General features: G+C 53.7%; 1 protein-coding gene across 1 annotated transcript; it reads left to right on the top strand.

Moving 5' to 3' along the window:
- The first annotated feature begins 3,362 nt into the window (after positions 1-3,362).
- Positions 3,363-12,710, top strand: LOC142360643 (large ribosomal subunit protein mL48-like). The gene is made up of 8 exons (XM_075415068.1): positions 3,363-3,468; positions 5,425-5,477; positions 5,811-5,848; positions 6,830-6,915; positions 7,682-7,854; positions 9,984-10,086; positions 10,893-10,982; positions 12,457-12,710. The coding sequence occupies exons 1-8, from the start codon at positions 3,448-3,450 to the stop codon at positions 12,529-12,531; spliced, it is 639 nt and encodes a 212-aa protein (XP_075271183.1). The 5' UTR covers positions 3,363-3,447; the 3' UTR covers positions 12,532-12,710.
- Positions 12,711-13,804: the final 1,094 nt, after the last annotated feature.

The following is a 13,804-nucleotide window of genomic DNA, read 5'->3' as shown; positions in this document are numbered from 1 at the left end:
CCCAGGCTGCCCAGAGGGGCTGTGGAGTCTCCTTCTCTGGAGATACTCAAACCCTGGCTGGATGTGGCCCTGTGCAGCCTGCTCTGGGTGACCCTGCTTCGGCAGGGGGTTGGACTGGGGGATCCCCAGAGGTCCCTTCCACCCCCTGCCATGCTGGGATTCTGGGATTCTGTGATTTAGTCCCCATGAACATAGCTGCTGCCAGTGAATTTTGTTCTCTCGTGCCCTCTCACACCTCAACACCTTCCCCTCCAAGGCCTGAGGGCTATGTCTCAGCACGGTGTCTCTTCCGCTACAGGGAACACCACGCACCAACTCTTTGTCTCTTCTTTGAAAAAGATCATGGGTTGAAACTAATCTTATTCCACCTCCACATGACCCCCTGTCCTGGATTTATAAATGGTCCCTGCAGCCGAAGGGGGCACAGGCTCTCGGCAAGGATTTGCCTGCAGGTAGGTCACCTTGGCCGTGAACGTCCTTTGTTCGGTGTCTCCAGCCACGGTCTCCGTGCTCCGTCTCTGCCTGGTGAACGGAAACGCTCGTTGAACCTCCCCGCTCCGGGGACCTTGTTCTCAGACGTGAGCCTCACCCCTACCAGCGCGCGCAACCCAGGCACAGAAACAGACGGCGTTTTGAAAACCAAACGGTCTACGCTTTCTATTTTTGATCATTTCATTTGTACTCCCTCAGCATGATTAACTGCTTCTCCGAGGTTTTGGTTTTTTTTTTTTCCCAGGCCTTGAACTGCCAGTGAACTGAAAGGGAAAATGTGTATTTAATAAGGTGATTAAATTTAAAGAAGTTTTAATAAAGATATGAGCTGGAGCTCACCTTCAGCTTTGCACCCGCGACTTGGGAGCGCTTTCCCCTTGCTGTGGCACCGGTCGTGTGGCTGCTCTCCTACACCACAGGGAAATGGAATCCAGATCGGCTCAAAACATTCCAACATAATTTTAAATATATATATTGTCCTTGTTTATGTGTCAGTATGGATTCGGGGATCTTTCCCGCTGATCCCAGGGAAAACAAGTCAGGCAGAACTCTCAACTGTTGGTAAAAATTATTTTTATCACCAAAGCTTTGCTCAGGCTCAGCGTTATGGTATCCTGCGGTGCATTGACAAGAGTGTGAGCAGCAGGTCGAGGGCGGTTCTCCTCCCCCTCTGCTCTGCCCTGGTGAGGCCCCATCTGCAGTACTGTGTCCAGTGCTGGGCTCCCCAGTTCAAGAAAGATGAGGAGCTACTGGAAAGAGTCCAGCGGAGGGCTACGAGGATGAGGAGGGGACTGGAGCATCTCTCCTAGGAGGAGAGGCTGAGGGAGCTGGGCTTGTTCAGCCTGGAGAAGAGAAGGCTGAGAGGGGACCTTAGAAATGCTGATAAATATCTGCAGGGTGGGTGTCAGGACCACGGGGACAGATGCTTCTCAGTGGTGCCCAGCAAGAGGACAAGGGGCAACGGGCACAAACTGAAGCAGAGGAAGTTCCAGCTGAAGACGAGGAAGAACTTCTTCCCTCTGAGGGTGATGGAGCCCTGGCCCAGGCTGCCCAGAGGGGCTGTGGAGTCTCCTTCTCTGGAGATATTCCAACCCCGGCTGGCCGCGGTGCTGTGCAGCCTGCTCTGGGTGACCCTGCTTCGGCAGGGGGTTGGGCTGGGGGATCCCCAGGAGTCCCTTCCACCCCCTGCCATGCTGGGATTCTGTCTCTTCGCACTGGGAGAAGGAAACACTCCTGCATCGCCTGCCAAAGAGGCTTCAGCCCGCGGGGCTGGCAGGGGATAGGGATGAGGCTTTCAAGACAAAGCAGTTGAGGGACCTGCCCGCACTCACTCAAGCCAGGAGAGATCCATCATCCTGCCAATTCCTGCAGGCCTTAGGCACGGCCCTGAGAAGAGCTGCAGAAGGTAGAAGAGGAGACACAGATGTCAGAGGTTTTCTTCTAGGTTATTTTTAAAAGCTTTCTGAATGTTTTTTGTAATCACACAGGTCCAAAAAGAAATGGGAGACTTTCAGGGCTGGATCTCAACTCTCCCAGGACCGCTTCACTCCTCCAGACAGCACAATAGAGAGCAGATGGAGAAGAGGCAGGGAGCCTACAACAGCTTTCTGCATAGGCCGCAAATCGCTCGAGCATCACCTCTGCCAGCCCTTGCTGAAGGGCTTACCCAGAAGGGGTAAACTGGGGCCAGACAGGAAAGGAGTGGACAATAGCCTAGGAGAAATGAAAGTTTGTGTTGAGAGATGGCCTGGTGAAGAAGAGGAAGGTGGAAAAGACAGGAGGGGACAGTTTGCAAAGGGATGCGTTTTCCTAAGCCAAGTCCACACTGCCAGGTTCAGGTGGTGAAAGGCTACGCAGCGCCCACCTCTTCCCACCCTGGCCTGCCAGGCAGAGCCCCTTGCCCACCTCCGCTCCCACTGGGAACAAATTGCTGCAAATTGGGGAGGTCCCTGCCCGTCCATCCTTCCTGCAAGTCTTCCCACCTAAAATGTCCTGGGATCAAAATGCTGGCACTAAGGCAGGATTCACCCCGTCCTCAGAGGGAGCAGCTGGTTGCTGAAAGAAGAGTTTGGCTTTGCTTCCCCCACAAGCCTAAACCGTGCCTGCCGTGGAGCCCGAACACCTCACCATGACACAATCCTTCATTTCAAAGGCCTGTGGCGGCCTGCCAGCACGGACACAGCCAACCCCGGACAAACACACGGCTGCTGACTGCAGGTTAAGGTCCAGCCCTGCCTCTGCAACCGCAAAATAACCCCTTTGCAGTGCTCGTGGCCAAACCACGCAGGTTTAGCACCGAATCCTCTGGCCCTGCTTCAGGCCTGCACACCCAGACCGACCCTCGGCGCCCTCACACCCCACCGGGCCTGTCCCCAGGCTGGAGCAGGGGCCTGCTGAGCCCCCGCTGGCTCCCCGCCTCTATCCCTCAGCCAGCGGGGACAACGTGAGCCGCCTGAGGGATCCGCAACGCCGATGCCTCGGCCCTGCCCGGCCCCGGCCGTCCTCCACGCCCGCTCCCCCTCACAGCCCTGACATGGCCGCCGCAGGCCAGGCCGCACTCAAGATGGCGGCCGCACCACAGCCGCGTCGCCACGCTCAACATGGCCGCCGATGGACGGCGGCGGACGGCCAATCAGCGTGCGAGGAGCGGGCGGGGAGCGGTCCGCGGCCGAGCAGGGTTGGCGGCGCTGGGCGCACGGTTGGGTGCGCCGCGGGGCTGTTGCCACGTCCGCTCCGTGAGGCGGCCCCGGTGGGGGGGGGACGGGGTCAAGCAGTCCGCCATTACCGCCCTGCCCACCCCTCCTTCAGCAAACCGGGGCCCTGCGAGCAGCGAGGGCGGGTTGTCCAAAGAATTGCCGGTTCCCCCCGGGGGGCGGAACGCGGGGGCGGGAGTCGCGGGGACCCGGGCGGGGGAACGCTTTGAGGGACGGACGCGGCTCCGGCCCGGGCGCGGGGATGAGCGCGGCCTTGGCGAAGGTAGCGGCGGGTCGAGACCGGCGCTGGGGACACTGGGCTGGGTAGCGGGGGAGGACGGGAGAGTGGGGGGGTGACACGGACAGGCTCGGGCACCGGGGGCCTGGTTCTGGGACTGGGGTCGGGAGGGTCAGGCCTGGGCGTGGTAGTGGGGAGTCGGGGGCGGGGGGGGACACGCAGGCCCTGCCCTGGATTCGGGTCGGAGGGGGGGCTGTGTCTTTTGGGGGGACACTGGCCTGACTCTGAGTGCACTGGGTCACCTACCCTTGTGTACCTGGGCCAGGGATCACAGAATCACAGAATGGTCGGGGTTGGCAGGGACCTCTGTGGGTCACCCAGCCCAACCCCCTGCCGAAGCAGGGTCACCCAGAGCAGGCTGCACAGGACTGCGTCCAGCTGGGGTTGGAATATCTCCAGAGAAGGAGACTCTACAGCCCCTCTGGGCAGCCTGGGCCAGGGCTCCGTCACCCTCAGAGGGAAGAAGTTCTTCCTCGTCTTCAGCTGGAACTTCCTCGGCTTCAGTTTGTGCCCGTTGCCCCTTGTCCTGTCGCTGGGCACCACTGGAAAGAGTCTGGCCCAGTCCTCCTGACCCCCACCCTGCAGATATTTATTGGCATTTCTAAGGTCCCCTCTCAGCCTTCTCTTCTCCAGGCTGAACAAGCCCAGTTCCCTCAGCCTCTCCTCGTAGAAGAGATGCTCCAGTCCCCTCCTCATCCTTGTAGCCCTCCACTGGACTCTCTCCAGTAGCTCCTCATCTTTCTTGAAGTGGGGAGCCCAGCACTGGACACAGTACTCCAGATGGGGCCTCACCAGGGCAGAGCAGAGGGGAAGGACAACCTCCCTCGACCTGCTGGCCACACTCCTCCTAATGCACCCCAGGATCCCACTGGCCTTCTTGGCACCTAGGGCATGCTGCTGGCTCTTGGTCACCCTGTCATCCACCAGCACTCCCAGTCCCTCTCCACAGAGCTGCTCTCCAGCAGGTCAGCCCCAGCCTGTACTGGTGCCTGGGGTTGTTCCTCCCCAGGTGCAGGACCCTGCCCCTGCCCTTGTTGAACCTCATCAGGTTTCTCTCTGCCCAGCTCTCCAGCCTGTCCAGGTCACGCTGAATGGCAGCACAGCCTGCTGGTGTATCCACCACTCCTCCCAGTTTGGTGTCATCGGCAAACTGGCTGAGGGTCCACTCTAACTCTTCATCCAGGTCGTTGATGAAGAAGTTGAACAAGACTGAGCCCAGTACTGACCCCTGAGGAACACCAGTAGTTACCGGCCTCCAACTAGACTCAGCGCCACTGATGACAGCCCTCTGAGCTCTGCCATTCAGCCAGTTCTCGATCCACCCACACCCTTCCTCAGGCCGCCAGGGATCACCCAGTGACACAGGGCCCGTGACAGCCTGGTCACTGGCTTCAGGGACCGTCCGATCCCTGGTCCTCCCTGTCCCTCTGGTCACTCTTTGGGGACGTTGGTAATTATCCCCACACGTGATGCAGCTCCTGCCTGCCAGGGTTGTGGTGACAGCAAAGCTCTTTGCTTGGCGCTGCCTTGGGGATGGGTGAGCTGCGTTTCCCTCCCTCTGTGGAGCTGGAACGAGCACGAAGGCTGTTCGCGCGGCTGTTGTAACCTGGAGGCCGTGGGACGGTGCGTGGGATGAGTATGATCTGTAACCGAGAGGAGGAGAGCCTCCCACCCCAGCTTGGATCCTGAAGCAAAACGAGGGGGTGCAAGAAAAGGTTATTGCAGTCATCATCTTCCTCCTCCTCCATCCCATTCCTCCGTGTTGCAGTGGTATTGTGGGGCTTGACAGTGGCTGGAGGCCCTGGAGAGATTGGGAGGGTTATTGGTACATTCAGAGGGCCTCAGGTGTTGTTTTGGTGGCTGTATTTGGGCAAGCACTGGTGAAAACTCACTGAGTGTCTGCCATGCTGTTTGCATTTTGACTGTGGTGGCTGCTTGCAGGTGCTGTGCTCGCAGAAGGGAGCGTTGCTAAAGCAGGTGTTTGTGCTGGGCAGGTGAGTGGTCTGAAGTCAAACCCAGTAAGTAAAACACCCTGTAAGGCATTGAAAACACTCGGTCGCTTTTACAGTGTCCGAAAACATACATGACAAATCAAAAAGTCTTTTTGCCAAGGAAAATCTTTTAATTGTGGAGGGAAGACTTTCAGCAGATGTCTGGGAACTGAAGGGGCTGTATGGTGTGAAGGAGAGAAAGTCTCTGCTGATGGGATCTGTCTGTGTCTGAGGGGCTTGGGGCATGAGCCTTTGTTCAAGGAGATTGGCCAGATAGGTTGTGTTTCCACAGGTGGGTGAAATCAGAGCTTTTCATGATTGTCTTGTTTCCTACAGAGCAGCAACACCCAGAGAAAGCCGTCTGTGTGCTGCAGGTGAGGCCTCTTATTAATCCGATGCAAGGCAAATCTTCATTTGTCCCCAATAAATATTACATATTGCAGAGTTTGTGTCTCCTTTTAAAATTTTTTTAGCCAATTTTGGACTGGTTAAATACCCTCAGCGGATGTTTTTCCAATTTCATAGCTTTTTTCTTAGCCTTTTCTTCTGTTTCCCTGTTCCTGGTTTAGCAGGTACTCCTAGTCATGATGTTACGCTGGGGAGTGACACCAGCTGGATACCATTCATTATATTAATGTCCAGGAAGGGACTTGCACCCCTGTGAGGTCCCACTTTAACATTTATTCAGGTGGTGGAGTCCACTGTTACAATTTAAAATAGAATTTGATTTTGCTGTGGAGGCGAAGTGTAACTGAGTGGCTGAGATCCTTGCTGTTCAGGTTCTCTCTGCTGCTCTGAGCTTCGTTTATTAAAATGAGGGTTATGGAGGGTTTCATTTTACCCTGGAGAAGGAAGTACAAATAAAAGCTGGTGCCGTTTTGATTTGGCTTCCTAGCACATGAATATTTGAACAGGGCTGGATTTGAAATTAAGTGGGGCTCAGATCCATCGTAGCAGCATCGCTGCTGTCACAGAAGAGGAGGCAGATGTGATGTTTCGTCGGTATCCTCGCCATCCACTGGTGCTGACAAGTCTGTCTTTGTTTCATTGTTTTTTTGTTGGTTTGATTGAGAATTCACCGGGGAAATGAGTCACTTTTAATCTCTTCCTCCCTTATTTGTTGTTCACCGTCACCAACTGTGAATTGTAAGACTCTTGCTGTGGTGCGCAGGCTGCCTGCGTGGGGCAGAGATCGGCCGGAGCCTCAGCCTGCCTTTGCCTTCTGTCAAAGAACCGAGGACAAACTCGTGCCCCCGGTGTGGGTGTGGGGCTCTCGAAGCGCCTGTGTATGTCTGTTAGAAGAAGGGCTCTCTGCCACGCAGCCGAAAACGTGTTTGCTCTGCTTTGATTTGAAGGTGATGCACTCGTGAGCTGCCACAGACACTACAAGTCCCGTCCTACGCATGGCATTGGGAGGTTTAAATACCTGCTCCCGAAGGAGGTAGGCTTAAGAACTCCCCTCTGTGCTTGCTTTTAGCTGACCCATCTTTTTAAAGTCTGATTTAAATGTTGGCATTATTAATTCTGTAGCAGAGGAATCGTATTAAAAAGGGATTATGTGGTTTACTGCTGCTTTTCTCGGTAGAGAGTGTTATGTCGCATGAAGTACCCGCTCACAGCACTGCATAAATGCATTCTTTTGTCCGGTTCGTTCTTGTTTAAGTTACTGAGTAGTTCTGGGAGGAAGGAGTCTCTTCCTGATGCTGAATTTAACGCCCCAACTTCAAATTATTGTGGAATATTGTGATCAGGTCTTATTTGCATTTAAACTTTTTACGTTCCCTGCAATTTGGAAAGACGACAGTTTTTGTGGAAGGAGGAAACAACAACTCATCTGGACAGCTGCCTCGAAGGCAGGAACTGAAACAAAAAGCAGTTTGTTTCCTCCTCCTCGGTTTCTTCTGGAAGAATTTAATCATGGCATGCATGTATTTTCTGTGTGACTTCTGCGGTGCTGCCATCCAAGAACTGAACTGCTCAACTCGAGAACATCTGTCAAGATAATGTCATCCCGGTTCTGTAGTCAGGGAGAGGGAGCACAGATGGGCTGGGATATGTTCACCATAGTTCAGCAAACCTTTGTAGGAAGAGAGTACCCTAGCGTGGTCTCCTGTGTGGGCAAGACTCAATGGTTTTTATTTCCAGCCTTGTTCAAAACAGGTAATGGTTTCTGTTTTTTCCTCCCTTTTTTTTTTTTTTTAATACAGCCTCCTAAGAAGAGAAAGGAGAAAGTGCAGATGAAAGAGATAAATGTTGGGACCGAATATGAGTACGGAGATGTCAACATCCAGATGACTTCCTATGACATGTGTCTCGTGGAGCATTTTGCTCAGTACGTGCATAAACTCTGCAACCGCCTCGCCGTTAAAGTGAATGAAAGGTACGAGGAGCGCGGCTCTGCGTTTGTCGTCCCTCGCCATCGCGTTGCGTTGGGCCGCGTGAGGCTCGGGGATGACGCTGCCTTGCAGGCGAGGACGTAATCGGATCTCCCTGCTGGATTCCCACGTGGAAATCCAAATCTTCTGTCATCTGCCTGGTGTTTTTGTGTGTCTGTACGGTTTTGAGTGCTTTATTCGTATAAGGGAGGCTGAAGTGGAGTTGTTCAGGCACTGACTGAACAGATCTCAAGCAATAAAATAGCTGCCACTTTTCATTCCTTTGAGAAAAAGGCTTAAGCCTGTGGGTGCTGAGCCCGGGGATGTAGGCTTAAGTATTGCTGACTTTTGCTGCTGTTTTTTTCTTTATAGTGTTTCACCCAGGCTCTGCTTGCAGTAAGCAAGTGATAATGATTGTGCAAGCTAGAATGAGCTTGGGAAGCCCCTGACGACTGTGGGAGAGCCACCCGCTGCTTTAGTTCAGTAGCAGAGGATGCTGCAGTTGCACACTAGATCTCCGAAGCAGGTGTACCCTGAGAGCAGCTTTGTTGGTTTTAGTGAGTCTGGGGAGCGTGATGCAGCTCGGTGCTGCCTGCACTGCACCCCAGGAGCTGTAGTCACTGGGAGAAGCGCTGCGTTGCCACAAGGCAGTAAAAACGCTTCATGGTGATTGTCTAAAATGCGTACCTGTAACTGTACCTCTGAGTGTAAATGCTCGTTCCTGGTCATGCTGATTAAACCTATGAAAAAGAAAGATGAGGAGCTACTGGAGAGAGTCCAGCGCAGGGCTACGAGGAGGAGGAGGGGACTGGAGCATCTCTCCTACGAGGAGAGGCTGAGGGAGCTGGGCTTGTTCAGCCTGGAGAAGAGAAGGCTGAGAGGGGACCTTAGAAATGCCGATAAATCTCTTCAGGGTGGGTGTCAGGAGGACGGGGCCAGACTCTTTCCAGTGGTGCCCAGCGACAGGACAAGGGGCAACGGGCACAGACTGAAGCCGAGGAAGTTCCAGCTGAACATGAGGAAGAACTTCTTCCCTCTGAGGGTGACAGAGCCCTGGCCCAGGCTCCCCAGGGAGGTTGTGGAGTCTCCTTCTCTGGAGATATTCAAGACCCGCCTGGACAAGGTCCTCTGCAGCCTGCTGTAGGTGACCCTGCTTCGGCCGGGGGTTGGACTGGGTGATCCCCAGAGGGCCCTTCCAACCCCGAGCATCCTGTGATTCCGTGAAAAATTGTTTTCTTTATGTTCATCCGCTTAGCTGAACTGTCAGCCGTGGATCTGAAACGCTGTGCCCACAGATCAGTCGCTTGTGGTCTCTCAGTGGTGTCTTTTGCACCAAACAGCACTAAAAACTGACACATCGGTGAGTGATAGGTGCTTGTTTCGAGAGGGATGCCCGGCAACGCTAAGAAATTCGAATTCTGTCGGCAGCAACGCGCTGGAAAACATTTGCAGAGAAATCCCGCAGCCTGAGACTGTTGATAGCACTTCCAGGGTAAAGCGTTACTACCTCGTGTCAGACTTGTGCCCTCTGAGGCTGGACTTGGTGTGCAGAGCTCAGTGTGCACGGAAGGAAATTCTTTACCCTTTCAGAGCGGAATTCCCAGGGTAAAACGTGGGCAGTAGGGTGCAGCGGGTTGTTATTGGTGCTGTGCAGATGGAGGTGCCCAGGTCTCTGGAGCGACGCTCACCGGAGGGCAGGATCTGATGCAGTGCCTGACCGTTAAATTCCTGTTAAATTCACAGAAAATGATGTCTTCTGGTGGTGTGTTGCAGCAGTGGGTTTTAGCTCTGTTCCCGATCAGAACAGACAGGCTGTTACAAAATAAATCAGAAACGTTGCTTTAAAGGTCTCCTTCCACTATGAAGAAGCTAAAAGCTCTCTTCTCCGGCTGGCGCTTGCAGCTGAAACAGGTTTTTGCTGGCAGTAGTGCCGCAAGCTGCTCCCTTACGTCTTTCCAGTAAAACACCCGGCTCCTGCCAGTGCTTGATTTGCAAGATGCATTGTTTGCATAATTAATTTCTCATGAAAAGTTAATCTCCTTCCACATTCTCTGCCGCTGGAGGTTGGTTCGTTCCTGTAAAGCAGTGCGAGCCTGTCCTCCCCGTCCTAAGCACTGCCCTGTGGTTCCTGCAGCTACGCGATGCCCACCAAAACCAACGAAGTGCTGTTCTTGGAGGAGCGAGGTTCCAAGATGCAGCTGGATGCCGTCCTCACTACCCACCAGAGGGTTGTCCAGGTAGGAGCTGGTGTTCGCTGACAGCACTGCGGCTCTCGTGCAGCGCAGGCTCTCAGAACCCCTGAACAGTTGGAGTGAAGTCCCTCGGACAGATGAGAGGCGTAATTTGTGCGTAAATTGAAGCACAAAGAAGTTTAATTACATTTTTTGCTAAAGGCTACTCACAGCGTAGAAGCAGAGGAGGGGTTCCCAGGTTCTGTATTTCAGCCAGAAGATTTAATACCCATTTTATGCAAAATACTCCATACAAGGGGTGGAAAAGGCATGTTTAAGGATGAATGATTGGACAAACTCGATGAAAATTTAAAAATCCCATCAGTGCCAGGGCCAGCTTCAAAAGCGTCCAGGGTTGAGGTCAATAGGTGCTTCTTTTCGCTAGTCTGTAGTGCGTTCCCTTGCCGTGTGCTGAACCTCTGCTGAATTGCATTTTAAACCGAGAGGTCGCCTTTTTCCACTGGAGAGAGCTGACGTGTGGCTGACGCTGGGGCTTGCAGCTTTGCCGTGGCAGCCTTTGTGTTAGTCTCTCCCCGAAATGAAGGTCTTCATGCGTGGCCAGGTCTCTTTACCTGCAGGAGATGACGCAGGCAGGGATGGGAAGCGCGATATTCACCGAGGAGTGCCGCAATGAGAGCTCTGGGCTGCGCTGTGTATGAGCGGCGTGCGCACGAAGCAGAGTGCTGCTCTGATGAAGTGATTGCCTGCCCCAGGCTCGTGCCGAAGCGGACTCTCTTCCTCTGCCGTTAATATAACGAGTCCATTTTGTGTGTGGTGTTCTGTTCCTGCAGCGCTCTTCTTTCTTCTTGCAGATCAGCGGTTTGAGTTCGACGTTTGCTCCGATACTCCTGGAAGTTATTCAGAGTAGTCAGCCTGAAGGGGTCCATCTGTCAGTGAAGGAGGTATGGTTAATTTTACCAGTGCCTTTGCATTTAGGAAGCAAATGCGATGCGTGACATGAATTTGCTTTGAAAATACAGAGCCGGTGCTGAGGCTGCTGTCTCCTCTAGCCTTATGGATACCCAGGATCTCCCCGAACCAGGCCCTCGCTTGGTCTGTGAAAAAACATTAATTCTTGATGAGTGTTTCATTTTCCATTTAGCCTCTGATAATTAGTGCCACAGAAGGTACTGGCCCCGCTAATCCTATAGATCTATAGGAGATGGCAGGTTGCAAGGTGCTTTCCTTTGCTGCCACAGGTTCCCTGCGACTCGGAGGGGGACGCTTTCCTTCAGCAGTGCTTCCCCACCTCTTACCTGGGAATCGCCAGGAACTTCATGGAGCAGCCGGCAGAGGCTGGAAACGCAAACGCTGTGCCCTGTTCTGACGGAATTTGCGCTGGGAGGGATTCAGCTTGCTTTCTGCAGAGAGGCCCAACAGTTTTCTCGGTGCTGAGGACTTAGGACAGAACTCCACTCACCGGTGGCCCAGGCATAAGGAGCTATTTAAGCTTCTGTCACTTTACATTCGGATAAAACAGTCCCAGGAGGCCCTTTTCATTCAGGGACTCAAAGATTTTCGTAGCTGGAAAGGGAAGGCAGCATAGTAAATTCAAACATGAAATCACAGGTGGCTTCTGAAGTGGCCTTTGAAGAATGTTGAGTTATCTTCAGCTCTGCAAAACCAGAAGGAATACAGGAGAAGGTCTCCCGAGTCCCGTAATCTTCTCTGCTTTGGTCGCAGTCCAGTCTCCGCCTTAGGGCTGCCATTTCTTTTTTTTGATTTTGGCTGATGGCTTTCTCTCTGGAGGGAGATCTGTGACATTGCGCCATTCGCAGAGTCACTGCAGTCCGATGCAGGAAGCCCAGGGGAGGGACCCAAGCCGGCTTCGTGCAACTCGCAGTCGAGAAGAGAGAGCGAAGCTTTGGGGTGCTCTTGAGAAGTTCTGGAGAAAGTGGCCAGTCTCGTTAGCGAAGCAGATGCTCCGGTGATCAGCAGTGGCAGAGCTGAAGGTGTCCAGTTGGCCATGAGCGCGATGCCACTGTTCGCTCTTTCCCAAAGCACTTGGCACCTCAGGAGGAGCCCACAAGGCCGAGTTTTAGAGCCTTTGCGGTGACCACGCGTGTCCGTGGCTGCCACGCTCGCTTGCTGCCGGAAGCTTTCTGCCCTCGGTGCTTTACCCCCAGCAGCTGCTCCTGTAGAGGGGAGGCTCAGAGCTCTGCCACCAGCTTCCAGCTTGAGCTGCCCGCAAGATCGTGGTCTGCAGCAGCTTTCCACCGGCTCTTCCCACTCCCTGGCTTCAGTAGACATTCAGGTCTCTGTTTTTTCCACTCAAGTGATTCTCTGGGAGAGGGTTTGTCCTCCTCTTGATTTCAAAAAGTACTCAAGAGGTGATTCTGATTTGCTCAGGGTTTGTTTTTTCCCCTCCCTCCACAGCACACAGAAGCCGACTTCAAGAGCCGATTAAAGTCTCGCCCCGAACTTGAAGAGCTGCTAGCGCAGATGAACTGAGGTGAAGAAGGCTCCGTCCATTTCAGAGCCGCCCCTGGGAGCGCGAGGCTTCTCCTCCTCAGCCGCTCAAGCCTCCAGAAGGCGACTTCGTGAGCTCTGTACTGATAATTTGGTGAATTGGAAGAAATTTCCACTGTTGTCAAGCAGCTTGTCTTAATAAAAACAAATACAGGTGTTTATATCTGACTGGAGTCCAGAATGAAAGGTGGCTTTTCTCAGTTCTTCCACCCCTTTATGTTTCAGTATGTGAGGATTCCTGCAAGTTTCACTCTGCAGAAATCTCTGTGAGTTAGAATCATAGAATCACAGAATGGTTTGGGTTGGAAGGGACCTTAAAGATCATCTGGTTCCAACCCCCCTGCCATCAGCAGGGACATCTTCCACCAGACCAAGGTGCTCAGAGCTCCATCCAACCTGGCCTTGAACCCTGCCAGGGAGGGGGCAGCCACAGCTTCTCTGGGCAGCCTGTTCCAGTGTTTCACCACCCTAATAACGCTGTGCTGCAGCTATCCCAGACACAGAAGCGACTGTCCTGCTCTTCCTCAGCCGAAGGCAGCTCTCGTAGAGCTGCTTAAATTGGAGCTTTGCTGAAGAGAGTGGAGCCTCCGAGCCCTGAGAGGGTTGGGGATGATCGTCCCCGAGCAGCTTGCCAGGAAAAAAAGCCTTGGAGGGCAGAGGCAGGAAGGTTGGAGCTGTGTCAGGTGCTGTATGCAAAATTTCTCCTTAATTTCTGATTTGCCTTTTGAGCTATAAAGGATAAAATTTCCCCTGGATCCGCGCAGTCAGTCTGCTTTTTACAACAGCCCTTTGGAAAGGGAGGAATTACTCGTGCCTTGGAAAGGACAAACCCAGGATGGTGCCAGATGCTTTTCCCAGGAAAAAGGGAAAATGCTTTTTTTTTTTGAGGTATGTGGGACCAAGGACGCCCCAAATTTGGCTGAGCTCCTCAGCCGCTTACCCCCATCCTGCAAAACCCAGAGTCTGCAGGCGCTGTGGCTTTCGGGTGGTGCGTACGGGGTCACACGGGTCGTGGTGCTGGGGTTTTTGCTCCAGTCCTCGTTCTTTCTGAGACCGGGCGCACGTGGCTGTTTTTTCTGAGGCTGGAGCTGAGAGGACGCCCAATCGTGCCATCCTGTGAGGCCCCATCTGCAGTGCTGTGTCCAGTGCTGGGCTCCCCAGTTCAAGGAAGATGAGGAGCTACTGGAGAGAGTCCAGCGGAGGGCTACGAGGATGAGGACGGGACTGGAGCATCTCTCCTACGAGGAGAGGCTGA

The sequence above is a fragment of the Opisthocomus hoazin genome, chromosome 1 (assembly GCF_030867145.1).
Source record: "Opisthocomus hoazin isolate bOpiHoa1 chromosome 1, bOpiHoa1.hap1, whole genome shotgun sequence".
Classification (NCBI taxonomy): domain Eukaryota; kingdom Metazoa; phylum Chordata; class Aves; order Opisthocomiformes; family Opisthocomidae; genus Opisthocomus; species Opisthocomus hoazin.
This window is presented reverse-complemented; position numbering and strand designations above follow the sequence as displayed.